The 14617-nt window shown below is 43.1% G+C and overlaps 1 protein-coding gene across 1 annotated transcript in view; it reads right to left on the bottom strand.

The window, feature by feature from the left end:
- Positions 1–436: 436 nt before the first annotated feature.
- Positions 437–14617, bottom strand: part of LOC108803263 (cytochrome P450 2K1-like) — a 22525-nt gene continuing 8344 nt past the window's right edge. Inside the window, exons 3-9 of the mRNA XM_018575095.1 lie at positions 13404–13553; positions 11578–11738; positions 9188–9364; positions 6492–6633; positions 5592–5776; positions 1505–1646; positions 437–615 (exon numbers count right to left, since the gene is read on the bottom strand). Of these exons, the coding sequence (XP_018430597.1) occupies positions 437–615; positions 1505–1646; positions 5592–5776; positions 6492–6633; positions 9188–9364; positions 11578–11738; positions 13404–13553 (1136 nt within the window). The remainder of the gene's footprint in view (positions 616–1504; positions 1647–5591; positions 5777–6491; positions 6634–9187; positions 9365–11577; positions 11739–13403; positions 13554–14617) is intronic.

The following is a 14617-nucleotide window of genomic DNA, read 5'->3' as shown; positions in this document are numbered from 1 at the left end:
GAAAGTGAGGAGAGATAGCAAGAAGAGATAGCCAGAGGAGAGAGCGAGCATAGATAGCCAGGGGAGAGAGCGAGCATAGATAGCCAGGGGAGAGAGAGCGAGGAGAGACAGCCAGGGGAGGGAGAGCGAGGAGAGACAGCCAGGGGAGGGAGAGCGAGGAGAGACAGCCAGGGGAGGGAGAGCGAGGAGAGACAGCCAAGGCCCAGTAGTACGTGATAGGATTTTCTGCTGCATGTAAGATAAAGGATTTTCTCAGTCTCCTCTTCCCCAGTCATTGCTTACATTGTAACTTTGTGGCAGCTCATAAGGTGCCATTGATAACTGTCACTGATTTAGAGGTGCCTCTGGTTTTCATATAAGGAACATTAAAAATGGGATGTCCTAGAGAAAAGACCCACATCACAATAATTATTCATTTATTTATTGCCAGTCCACTTTAATTGCGAGGAATTGCACACATCTCATGCTTCAGTGGAGGGGTTGTGAAGCCAACATCCCCTGTGAGGTCCAGTTTCGCTCCAGGTGGAGCCTGAAAGGTGAAGTTTTGCAGCAGTGTTGTAAAGAAGAGGAACAGTTCCATTTTAGCCAACGTCTCTCCAGCACAACTTCTCTTACCTTGGAAAGAAAGTATAAAAGCATTATACAAATAATGACTAAGGAAGGACATTGATTTCTGCAACTGCATATCAGACATATTTCCAGCTCTGTGTTTCTTTAGGTCTAGTTGGGGACTTGTGTTGTAGTTTGCTTTGCAACCCCTGCATGTGCCATCTGTTTACCATTTGCAATATGAGTGCATTATGGCGGTTTACATTGGAGCCCTAATGGGGTTCTGTGCTCCCCCAGTCAGTATCTGCAAAGCTTTCTCTGTCTCAACAAATCTTTATGGTTGCACAGTCTCCAACACTTTGTACAAATCAATGTATAATATATATAACTGGTGGAACAATATGTTTTATTTCATGCTGGCCACAGACAAGCAGATGTGAGAGTGAGGTGTTGGTACGTAAGATGAATACCCAATACAATAGAATTTGGCCTACCTGTGGCTGCAGCACAGCACATGCATAAAAAAGGGATCACCCAAAACGTTTAGCATGACAATTGAGAATTATGTCAGAGAGGCCTCAGTTGTGGAGTATCCAAGATCCATGCCCTCCAGACATGGTAAAATATCTGTTTTGGGTTGACTGACCCTTTCAATTTTGGGCCTGTAAGTTGTCCATCTTTCCTTTTTTAGAATGCTGTGCAGTATGAAATTTACTAACAATTTATAATCTTTGCATTAGTGACCTCTGCTGACTTGGTCTGTCACTGTTTTGGTCACAGGCATAGAAGGACCGAGACATAGGCATTCGCCTAATGAGACGATGGATGGTGTCCTGGGGTATCTCCTGCCAGATCTGGACCAGTGCATCACTGAGTTCCTGAACAACCTGGGGGCATCGGATGGACCGAGACACATTTGCCACAATTCAGAGTTTCCCCCATTTGGTTGACTTACCTACAGAAAATGGTATGAAAGCTTCCTTATTAACAAAGTTCCCATCAGAGTCCAGAAAATGCTGAGGGTAAAATTCTTCTGGCTTCTCAAAGTGCTCTTTGTCTCGTAAGACAGAATAGAGTAATGGGATGACTTGAGTTCCCTGCAGAGAATAGATGAGAGAGACCTTGAGAAGGATTATAAGTAACAGTTGTTATTAGTTGATGAATCTGATGAAGATGCACTAAAAATTAAGCACTAAAGGCATTCAGAAAGCACGGGCTACCTTCTCAGTACTTCATTCTTTTTATGCAGACCTTGCTTTTGTGCTCCACTTCACAAACTCCCTTTTGTTGGTAATCTGGTAACCTGGGAACCCTTTTTACTCACCTGTTGGTATCACATGAGATTTCCAATAAACATGTGAGAATGTCAGTTAACTCTAGATTGCAGAGAACTGCCCTTACGAGGCTGAGCTGTGGCTCCAGCACATCACATGCATAGAAGAGGAATCACCAAAACATTTAGGAGGGCAATTGGGAATTATGTCAGGAAGATCTCCATATTGGAGCAAAGATTATTATCGTAACACCAAGCTCACTCTTTATTAGAGAAAACTGAAACTTTTCCACCTGCGTAAGCTCCCTGAATCAAAATTCGTACGAATTTTCCAAAATCCGAACATTCGGACACATCTGAATTTCCGAATCCCAATGCATCCGAATGTGTCAGAATCTGAATTTCCCTTTACGAATTTCAGATCCCGTACGAATTTCTTTCAAAAAAGAATTGAATCGGACATGTGACTTTTCTGGCCAATCAGATGTGTTTTTCGGTTTAATCCATCTGAATCGGTCTGAATATAAATTGTCATTTTGCATCCAGGAGCTACTGAATGCTATTCGGGTTTGGGAGCCTCAGGTTTAGTTTTATGTATATATGGGTCACAATATTGCTGCTATGGATATCCGTTCGTATTATAGAATACTACTTATATATATACATAATACTAAAGCTGATGCCTCGACCCGAATGGAGTCCAAATTTCTGAATAGCATTCAAGAGCTCCCAAATGCCATCTGGAAGCCTCAGCTTTAATATGGCACCCAAACCCATATTGCTTTCTGGAGCTCCCGAATGGTATTCGGAAATTCGGACTCCCAAATGCCATTTGGGTCTAGGAGCTTCAGTTTTAGTATTAACCCAATCAGATGTGTTTTTCGGTTTAATGCATCAGAATAATTTTGAACACGAATTTTCATTACGGCAACATGGGAGCCATATACAGTATATACATATAATACTAAATCTGAGGCTCCTAGACCCGAATAGCATTCGGGATCCGAACTTCCGAATTGCATTCGGGTCTGGGAGCCTCAGGTTTAGTAATATATGTATATGACCCGTAATGCTTTCTGGAGCTCCTGAATGCAATTCAGAAATTCGGATCCCGAATACCATTCGGGTCTAGGAGATTCAGCTTTAGTATTAATATCTGTAGATGGTTTTCTGTGGTATTCGCAACACATATTCGTAAACTCATCAGAAACTAACGAAAATTCGGATTTCGTCCGAATCCGAAATCCGAACCGAATTGAATTTCGGATACGAATCCCAAAATAACGAAATGTCCGAACCAAGTTTTTCCGCAGCTTACATGTTTAGTTGGAAATAAACACTTCTAGAATTTGCGAGCCAAATAAACAAGTCATGGAAGGCCTTGCCATTCTGGTAACCTTCCATGGAAATGAATATAAATCCTGATATATAAGGAAACTGGGTCATCCAGGTCAGATAAAAGGTCATTCTTAAAGTGACCACATAAGTCTTAGCAGAGCACCACTACTAATGCCTGGTTGTTCCAGTGTAATTCAGAGGCCAGAGTGTGGAGACATGCAGCATACAGCACAGCCATCAGGAATCACTTCTGGAGCCAAATAGTCTCAGAGGCTGAGGAGGCAGCACAAGCAGGTTCATCATAAACCCTTCTGAAATTTTCTAGAACCAGGCGATAATCATATAGCTGCAGGTGATCCTTCCTGAGAAGTGGAGAGGTCCAGGCCAGTGCTTTTCCAGAAAGCAGGGAGATTATGTTGGGAACTTTGGTTCTGCTGATGGAGAGCTATTCAAACTGGATTTGGCACTGATTCAAGAAACCTCAGCATTGCTGGGAGTCCCTAGAGTACAGAATAAGAGATGGCACCAGTAGTGATGAGGTAGTTGTCGGTGCAGTTAACAGGTTTGCGACAGGCACAGAGGTGTGTCGCAGAAGCTCAACAGAAGGTGAATTGCAGGAGGGTGTCAAAGATTTGATCTAACTTAGCTTCGGTATTCTCAACCAGAAGCCCATGACATGAACAAACTGTCTTGGATGTAGTGGACTGCCCATTGGCCAGGCTAGTGTAGACCCTAAAGGGGGCTGAGTCACAGGGTCCAATGAATAGCATGGTGTTCACCAAAGCAATCAGAAAGGGATGATGGACTTTGCTGCTGTTGGCCCCCAGGTTGTGGCCCCTGGTTACACTTCAGCAGGCAGAAACCAACTGTGGTACAAAACCTGCAAGCAAGGTCCTGGTCAAACAGGCAAAAAGTTAGGGCAAGCAGATGACAAGAATCATTGAGAAACAGGCAAAAGTTTCCACTATGCACAACAGCCTGTAATCTACACCAAGCACAGGGATGCCATTTAAAAAACTCCATGTGGAGCCTGACAGGACAACTAAACAAAAGTATGTTTTTGTGCTTTTACCCAGGATCTGCATATGCCTGCCTCATGTACACACAGTGTATATTGCTAGCATATGTTTTTTTTAAATGCCTCGGAAAAGTGGAAATAGGCTTTAGGGTACTTTAATGTATTTTTAAGATTTAACTCCTGAGTTTGGAGCCACTTTAATTTTGTCTTCCATTTTTACTCCCATACTTTTTTGCTGAAGTGGTGTAATGTTGCTGAAATCTCCTGATTTTTGCTGAAATTTCGGGGGACTGAATATTCTCCCTCCACTCATCCTTAATAAAGATTTGGCAGACAAGGAACAAGTAATAATGTGACAAGTCAAGGGGATAAGCTCAGCTCCCATTGATGCAATAGGAGCTGAACTGCTTAGACTTGAATCATTTTATTTCTTCTGGTGTGGTTTGCTCACAGTGCCTGCATCTCCAGAGATAAGTAAGGGCTGAGCTGAAATTATGGAGATTTCCCTCACTTAATTTTGAGACAGGCAGTGATAGGAAAGCTCTCCAGTGGGGACGGACTGCTGCAAAACACTTTTAAAAAAAAAAAAAGAAAAGGAGGATGGTGGGAACCGCTGTCAGAAATATTACTGTCTCTCTTCCTGTCCTGGTGCCTACCACTGCTTTTATTTACTGTCCATCTTAGCAGGGACAGGAAGTAAATGGAACTCTCCCAAAAAGAGTCAAGAAGAGCAGTACAAATTCGATAGATGTTTTATCTTCCAAAGTTTATTCAAAATAAAAAACGTTTTGGTTGGAGTTAGGCAATAAACTTGACAACACACTGTTCACTTTCCACTGATAGAACTTAAGTCTGAGTCACGTTTAGGGATGCACCGATATTAAGTACCATACTCGGCACAAGTACATGTACAGATACTTTTCCAGCTCCAAGACCAGACTAGAGAAAAATTAAAAAGTTAGGAGGCCGCTGTCATGTGTAAGGAGCACACGGAGCTCCCGGGATTTGTACATCTCTGTTTTGATGTATGATTTTGTTTTTATAAATATAAATAAAGGAATGCACAGAAACCAGTTTTGCAAGTACTGATACATTTTTGTTTATTGTCATGTGACAGTTTTTCTAAAACAATACAGACTAATGATTTCAGGACAGTGGTGGAGCGCCAGAGCCAGGTCCCAGCTGCAACCGCTGCAACCCTGGGAGTTCTCATGAAAATGCCAAGTATCTGCACTGGTATCTGAAAAGTATCTGTGCATCCCTAGTCACATTAATCCGGGCTATGCCTTTGTTTTTTCCCCTCCATGAGTAACACTTGAATTCTGTAAATTTTAAGTTGTTTAAGAGTTGGTAACAATTGTCTTTCATATTTTATATTTTGGTAATATTTGAAGGATAAAATGTATTACTTACTTTGGGTATAAAGAATCCTTTGAGAGTCACGTCTTGGGTGGTGACATGTGAAACACTTGTTGGTGCAATATTGGCAAACCTTTGGATTTCATGGATAACGGCATCTGTATATGGCATGTCTTTTCGGTGTATCAGACGAGGCTCCCCAGAACTGATAACTTTTTCAATTTCCTGCTGAACATTTTCTGGTATTGAAGGAAAGGCATACTGGTTTACTGAAGGGGTTTTCTATTTCTATCCTCAAGCTTCTCATTAGTTAACTGGAATGGATTCCCCTTTCTTCTGTAGTTGACTTGAACTGCTACTCAGTGGCGTAACTATAGCCATAACAGCCCAGGCAGATGCTATGGGGCCTGGGAGTGGAAGGGGGCCCCCATTAGGTTGTTGAGGCAAATTAAACATAGAAAATGTAAAGATAATACAGTACTGTTAAGGGTTGGAGTGGCTGCAGTTGACAACAACTCTAATCCCCTGTAAAGTCTACAGTGGATAGTGAACTTTGCTTGTACAAGAGGAGTCTTTGGGATCTTGGCATTGTTACTCATAGCTTAGAAAGGTCGTCAGAGGGGCCCTGCATCACATTTTTGCTATGGGGCCCTGTGATATGTAGTTACAGCCCTACTGCTACCTGTTCATACAAAATATGGAAGCTGTCCCTCTTGACTTGTGTTTAAAAGTATTAGCTCTAAAACTGTTGTCAAAGAAAACAAATACAAGTCCATTGAGTTTCACCTATAGAGTAATGTTCCATATTCATGCCTGATGGACAAATAACCTTTAACCCAGTCATACGCTTTAAGCAGTTATTAGGGAGTTGTCATGCAACTGGAGAGATTGGGGTGAATGGAAAATATCATAGTGATGATCAAAGTAAAGATGTACACAAGATAAATCACTTACTTTGAACTTCTGGGTATTTCATCATCAGCAGGAGGCCCCATCGGAGAGTGGTGGAGGTTGATTCCATTCCGGCCGCAAACAAGTCCGTCACCAGAACTGTTAGGTTTTTGTCATGAAAATATAACTCTGGATTTGGCTTTTCCTGAAAGTCATACAATTCAGAGTATATCAGATTTACTTAAACTCTTACCTGCAGGGCTGAATTACCATCACTAGAGCCGACTGCAGGCTCACAATCTTTGGACTTTATAGTACCCCCGTCCAGTGGCGTCACAAGGGGGGTGCGGGGGGTGCGGCCCGCACCCGGGTGACACCATTGGACGGGTGACACCAAAATGACTTACAGTCATTTTGGTGTCACCCCCCTCTTGAAAAGTCGGGAGCTCGGTCATGGACCGAATGCCCGACAGTATCAGGAGAGAGGAGAGGACCCGGCGGCATACCTTAGCCCGCCGGGTGACTGTCCCCTCCTCTCTCTGCCGGCGTCCATCACCAAGATGGCCGCCGGCAGGTGTCGGAAGACTGACGCGCGTGCGCGATGACATCATCGTGCCCCCGTCCCTTCTCCACTGCCCAGTGTTAGTATCATGGGAGTGGTTAAGAACTTGCTACACAACTCAATACTGGGCTGGGCTACCAGGCTGGGATTTCTGCTATATTGAGTGCCATGGGGGGAAAAAAACAGGTAGCTAGTTCTGAAAGGGTGTGTAAATTAAATCATCTTCCTGTTTTGTCAGAACTTAAGGGGGTTGTTGGTAAGCCTACATTAGAGGTAATTGACAACGTCCCACTAGTGGCCATGGTTGGTGATTTGGGAGAGGAAATTCCCTCCGTGCTAGACTTAATGGATATCCATGTAGGCTGTTGCAGGATTCTAGTTTAGCTAATGCATGGCAAAATGTATAGGTGATAAATGGGCTACCCCAAGAGCCAGAAGTTAGTCTGGTATACCCCCATTTTTCAGCATCCCATGACCTACGGTATCATGTAATAAGATGAGGCAAGCAAGTTGTGGAGCAGCCAGGGGTAACCCGGTCTTACACGAGCATAGTATTGGATCTGGCCCATTCTCGTGTGTTGGGTGGTAATTTAGGGGTACAAAAAGTAAACAAGGAAATTGAACAGCATTTTTCTGGCCCACATACATTGAAGAGTATTGTAAATCCTGCCCTGAGTGTCACATTTATGCACTCCATCCACATTTTAGTAGACCGCTAGAACTTTGGTTTGGAATAAAGCCTCCATTCCTAGGCCCGCATCTTATACACTATATTACCAAAAGTATTGGGACACCCTTCCAAATCAGTACATTCAGATGCTCCGTGACATTTCCTTGCTACTAAATATTCCGCGGTCAACTGTTAGTGAGATTATAACAAAGTGGAAGCAACTGGGAACAACAGTAAAATGACAGAGCGGGGTCAGCACATGCTAAAGTGCACATTGCACAGGAGTCGCCAACTGTCTTCAGAGTCAATGGCTACAGACCTCCAAACTTCATGTGGCCTTCAGATTGGCACAACAACAGTGCGTAGAGAGCTTCATGGAATTTGTTTTCATGGCCGAGCAGCTGCATCCAAGCCTTACATCACCAAGTGCAATGCAAAGCGTGGGATGCCGTGGTGTAAAGCACGCCGCCACTGGACTCTAGAGAAGTGGACACGTGTTCTCTGGAATGACCAATCACCCTTCTCTGTCTGGCAATCCGATGGACATGTCTGGGTTTGGCGGTTGCCAGGAGAACGGTACTTGCCTGACTGCATTGTGCCAAGTTTAAAGTTTGGTGGAGGGGGGATTATGGGGAGAGGTTGTTTTTCAGGGGTTGGGCTTGGCCTCTTAGTTCCAGTGAAGGGAACTCTTAAGGCATCAGCATACCAAGACATTTTGGCCAATTTCATGCTCCCAACTTTGTGGGAAAAGTTTGGGGATGGCCCCTTCCTGTTCCAACATGACTGCGCACCAGTGCACAAAGCAAGGTCCATAAAGACATGGATGAGCAAGTTTGGGGTGGAGGAACCTGACCTCAACCCGATAAAACACCTTTAGGATTAATTAGAGCGGAGACTGCGAGCCTGGCCTTCTCGTCCAACATCAGTACCTGACCTAACAAATGCTCTTCTGGAAGTATGGTCAAACATTCCCATGAACACACTCCTAGACCCCGTGGATGCCTTCCCAGAAGAGTTGAAGCTTTTATAGCGGCAAAGGGCGGGCCAACTCAACATTGAATCCTATAGACTAAGACTGGGCTGCCATTCATGTGCATGTAAGTGCAGGTGTCCCAATACTTTTGGTAATATAGTGTATGTTAGCTGAACCTCATTAACTAGTTTCAGGTTTATACAGGCCTTTTTATATGTGAACTGACTGAGGCCCAAGAGTCTCTTTCTCTGTGATAAAAGCCTGCTGCTAGGTGAAAAGGCTGATTGTTGTATATGTGCTGTCTGTTTGTACTGGGGAACCCATTAGGGGGGACCTTATTAGTTAGGATAGGAATTTACATAGATTTAGTTAGACTCAAAATAACAGAACTATGTTTGTTTACTTCCTCGTGACTAAAAGTACAGAACAAACCTGTTTAGACTGTTACTGGGCGTCCCTGTCTCATGTATGGTTTACTACTGTCACTAACCTTTACAAGTTTAACAAAAATGAGCTGGAAAGAGCAAGCAGGTTCCATAAAAAATGACAAATACCTCCTTTTGTTTGACAAGGAAGACATCAATCAAATTCTTCTGATCATTCACATCCAGCTGATTCCTCTGGTTGGTGAAGGTCTCTCTGATAAAAGTGTGTATTTCTTCTACGTTTGGAATGATTTCTCTGTGACTCCCGGGAAGCCATCGGACCACAGATGGAAAAGCATTGTACAACTAAAAGAAGAGACGTACAACCTGATAATTATAAGTAATCATATTCTGTGTGTAGCAGGGTGCTGTGCAGTAGCAACGGCGAGTGGCAACACTGTTCAGGTGGGTGAAAGGCCAGTTAGTGAGGCAGCGATTTTTAGATTGTCCATTTACTTAATGGTTAGCTGTCAGAAAGTCATTAATAGTAATTAGTAGTCGCATAGTGGTTGGCGTTTCTGCCTTGCAGCACTGGGGGTCCCTGGTTCGAATCCTTGCCAGGTCACTATCTGCAAAGGAGTTTGCATGTGCACCCTGTGCTTGCGTAGGCTTCCTTCCACACTCCAAAGACATGCAGGTAGGTTAATTGGCTCCTGTCTAAATTGGCTCTGTATGTGAGATTGTACCTTAGATTGTAAGCTGCTTCAGGATGGGGACTGATGTGAATGTGCAACTATGTAAAGTGCTGTGTAAATTGTCGGCGCTATATAAATACCTGCAATGAATACAAAAAAAAAATAGTCAACTAGTAATTAGTAGTCAACTAATCACTGCTTACTTTTGACACTAGAAAAACCTACCACTGATTTGTCCTCGGTGCAGGGTTTCCGGCACCATCTTAAGGGAGCCTGTTTTTGACTGGACACAGAGTTCACCCGAGATTCGGCCAGCCATTTTGGGACCCGGAGGGGTTATATATATAGCCCCTGCTGTAGCCATGTGGTGTGCCCTGCAGTGTGAGAAGTATTGAGATATGGACATGGCATACGCTGGTTGGGGACATATAGGCATAATGCAGGGAAAGTTTCTGGTGAGCAGGGATAGTGTAAGAAACGTCCAGAATATCCCTGGAGACTGCTGCAAATTTGGAGAAGGACACTGTTCTAGCTTGCATCTGGTTTGGTGCATTCTGCATCCAGTACTGCCAGCATGGCACCCTATCATGGGGTGACTTTAGGCCAGCAAAGGGAACCTATTTAAGGAACACTCCTCGAGCACATTGCCATTCTGCCTATTTGAATTGCCTTGTGCCAGAAGTGAGAAAGTGCCTTTTTGGACCATACATTTGTTGTTGGACAGTTACTGTATTGATATACTGTTTATTCTTCAGTATAAAAACTAGAATACCCAAACAAACGTGGTCTCACGTAGTCAATTCAAATGCCACAATTAACATAGCCCTGCCCTCATATGGACAGAATAAACAAAAATTCCAGGTTTATGAAGGATATGTGTTTTTTTAATGCAAGTAGTGGAAGTACCTGAATTTAAGCTTGCTTTGGCCTCTTGTAGCACATGTACAACCATACTGGAGGGTCACGAGATGGGCAATACAAAGAGCCAATCATATCATGTACTGACAAGATTTATGCTGACAAGATTTAAGCATAGTGACAGACAAATGAGCTCATCGCAGTGCTGCTTCTCCTTTCACTGTCCGGTCAAAAGGTGGGAAGGGCCAAGGACAACCTGTGCTCAGAAGATGGAAAAATTATGCTGGTCATCAGAATGGGGACATCTAGTGCTAGAAAATAAAAGTACTGTAGGGAAATCAGTGGATTGAAGCTGAATCTGGCAACAAACACTTTTTGTTTTAATCTTTTAATGGGCTGTTTATTTTATCTTTTTATTTGTGGCCTGAGCTCTGCTGTAAAGAAGCATGAATGGAAAGGCAATGGGTGATGAGGAGAGCAGAAAGTAGTGTCAGCTTATCAGTAGTACAACAATTGCAATCAAGGTGGCTCCAGATTAACTGTTGCAGTTGAATGTCATTGTGCAAGGGTTCTATGGACACCAGAATGTCGTCTGATCACCTGGCCAGTCCACGCTAAACAACCACACTTCTCTTGTTCTCTACTCTGGGTGTAATTCTCAGTATATTTTCTTATTCTGTATGTGTGGACTTTGTACAATAGCACTTCTCTTGTTCTGATGCAATATGAACAAGATGATGAAGATGATGATGTTCTGGTCAATAAGTGACCTACCTCCTCCCACCTCCCTGTTGGCCATTGCAGCCAGTTTTGGCGACCACAATGAACACAGAGGGGGGTAGTAAGCCAGCTGATAATTTCTTAATATCTTGATCTGGAGTTTCAGGAATCCCCTGGTGCTTTTAAGAGAAACTGTGTTAGCAGGAAGACATCTGGAGCTTCCTGCTTTATGTATCCTGAGCAACCATACAAGGTAAAGTGAGCCAACAGTATCTTGTTAAAATGTTGCAGTAAAAGTAACCTTACCAAAGCCATTGGGGAACCCATAATGCGGATAAAATCATTGACTATTTTCAAAAGCCTCTGGAGTTTTGGATCATCATAGTCAAAGCGATCAGCAAGCAGTATGGACACAATGATATTGGCCAAAGCAGCATTCATGATCATGGTGTTTTCAAAAGGGTTTCCTGGAATACAAGAAATATATTACTAAGAACTTAGAGTTTAGTAATAAGCATAATTATAAGTGTAGCTCCCCCCTGACCCCCAGCGGCCTGAGGTGGACCCCCAAAGGGCAGAGAGGGCTGACATTTCACTCTTAGGGACAGATCCTTAGCCAGTGAAGGGATGTGTGATCAAGAAAGTTGGGCACCAGTCACTTTAAGGGCCTGTTTGAATGCTTTATTGTAAAACATTAACTGGGAGAGAGGGTATAGGGCTTAGGACATCCATAGAAAAAATAGGACAGACTCCAGACTCACCAATCCCCTTCAGACTTCCCCTGCAGGGTCCACATGTGACTTCTTCCAGGCTTAATGCCAAGTCAACATTTTCATTGCTGAGAACCCCAGCCTCAGGCTAAGCCCAGAGGTGGACTGGAAAATCCCCTGAGTATTTATGCACTCCACCAGCATGCACCACTGGCCACGAAACTTCCAGCAATTGGCTGGTGAGACATAGACACCCAAAATGTTCTCTCATTGGCTGTCACACACCACTGTAGCAGGGTCACACCCCACTCGGGCAGGTACAATCAATAACAGAACATCTGCAATTAACCTGATAAAAACCAATTATGAATCAGCTACACTGATTACAGCTCTAGCAACACTACATTTCTAGCAGCCTCTCAACAGAATGTGGTAGGGGCTACATAAGCAATAATGGTCCCAGAAGTTAATTTAAAAAGGATACAAGGAAAACAAAAGGCTAATTGCTTTTTGTTTTGAAAAGAGAGAATGTCTCCGGAGGGTTACGGAAACATACTGTGTCATACTACAGATTGACGCATGTCTCTGGGCAAACACTACTGTGTCCTCCAGATTTCTGCCAGCCTACAAGAGATTTGCAGAAGGGCGCAAGGTGATAAAGGGAATTGATAATGGGTCAGCTGTTTCATTGGGATTGGAGATGACTTTGTGAGCATTCACTCGAGACTGTGTGTGTTTTCAACAACATTTACACAATACACCTCTCTCCCAGCAAGAAGCTGTCTGAGGATAGAAGGTGTCTGGGGCTGTCTGTATGATTCTCCCTGGATATTTGTGTTACTTTGCTCAAGGGACAATTGATACATTTGATTGATGTGTGTAGAGATGATCTAGCCCGCTCTGCTGTCCTACTGACAAAAAAAATTAAGATGAACAATTATTCAAATTTATAGCAGTTCTCATGTATGAATTTCAAGCTATTCCATCATCATTAGAGAGCTAATGTAAGAGGGAGATTGTCCACGTTGTATAAATGGAGACCTACATGAGATATGCTGGCCTGTTACACCAGCTAAGAACACAAGATTCTAGTAAGTCCTTACATCTGACTTCTGAAGAGAGGGTCAATGAAAGGAGACAGAGGAAGGCACTCCATGAGTAAGTGAGAGGTCTAAAGAATCTAAGAAGAAATAGGTGTGAGAACTTACTGAGGTAGTGAGAACAGTGAAATATATGGACTTGTATAGACGTGTGTTATTGTCAAATGTTGCTTTTGTGTTTGAACGAGACACGGCTTGAACACATGCGTTCAAACACCTACGCATCTGAGTAAGACCTGCTGGGTCTAAAGAAATGCAGCACAAATCAACACATAACAAATGCAGCCTTGGGACCTGTCACCCACACTACACTACTACTGACCTTTGTAGGCTTTAAAAACGTTCATCAAGCTGTGACACTCTTCAATGATCTTATCTTCTATTGTTCTCTTCCCCATTCCGAAATCTCGCAGTGTAGAGAGAGCGAATCGTCTCATGGCTTTCCAATTATTACCATTAGAGAATACAATACCTACAAAAAAAAGTTTAAATGGCACATACATTCCATCAATCTAAAGGGCAAATCCACCCAACAGGTAGGCTTGCTTAAAGCCCAACTGAAGCTTTGTTTAAGCATTAGTAAGTGTAGATGTCTCTTTTTTTTCTGTTCAATAGTTTTTATTGTTGTAAGTAAACAGAGATTTGCACAAACAAAATTTTGGTGTAAAAAATGGTTGTACAGTAACATGGAGTAAAAAAACTGATCAAATACAGGTAGTGCAATTGATGATAATTACAATTCTTGGGAAAAAAGAATTAACAAAAAGGTTTACATTCGTATGATATAAATTGAATCTTGAGGAATGTCAAGCATACAGTCCTAAGATATTAAAGTGTGAATAAGGAAAAAGAGACATTGAAACAGGAGAGAAGAGTGAAAGAAAAGAAGGGAGGGAATAAGTGAGAGAAAATACCCTGGGTAGCATGGTTGAGGATCATATTCATAAGAAGGACTATAATCAGATTATAGGGATAATAGTTGGCAGTCAAAATGGGGGGATAGGCATCGCGAAATCCATTGATCCCAAATTTGATGGAATTTAACCATAGAGCCAGAGAGTTTAGCTGAACGTTTTTCATTAGATAGGGTGGAATGAACTCGAGATTTAACTTCATGGAAATTTAGGGATGGTGGTTTCCAGGATTCTGTGATAACTGATTTGGCAGCGGTTAGGATATGAGTCATTAAGGTGAATTGGCAATTAACTCAGACCGGGTGGTTTTAAATTTAGTAGGACTACACTGGGGGGGGGGGGGGGGAGGAAGATGGGGTGTGTAAAAGAGAATGGAGGAGTCTAAAGACTTTGCGCCAAAAATTTTGGGCTATTGGAAAGGACTACCAGGTGTGATGTACAGTGCTAAGGTCGGGACATCCTCGAAAAGCATAGTGGGGATTGAGCTGAGGACACGGCCGCAAGTCTAGTGGGAACCAAGTGCCAGCGGAATCAGGGCCGGATTTACTCCACCTGCCGCCCCAAGGCCAGGTTCCACAATACGCCCCCCCCGTGCCGCCAACCCCCCCCCATCAATTGAGAA

This window comes from Nanorana parkeri, unplaced genomic scaffold, assembly GCF_000935625.1.
Source record: "Nanorana parkeri isolate BGI_ZX_2015 unplaced genomic scaffold, ASM93562v1 scaffold3544, whole genome shotgun sequence".
NCBI lineage: Eukaryota > Metazoa > Chordata > Amphibia > Anura > Dicroglossidae > Nanorana > Nanorana parkeri.
This window is presented reverse-complemented; position numbering and strand designations above follow the sequence as displayed.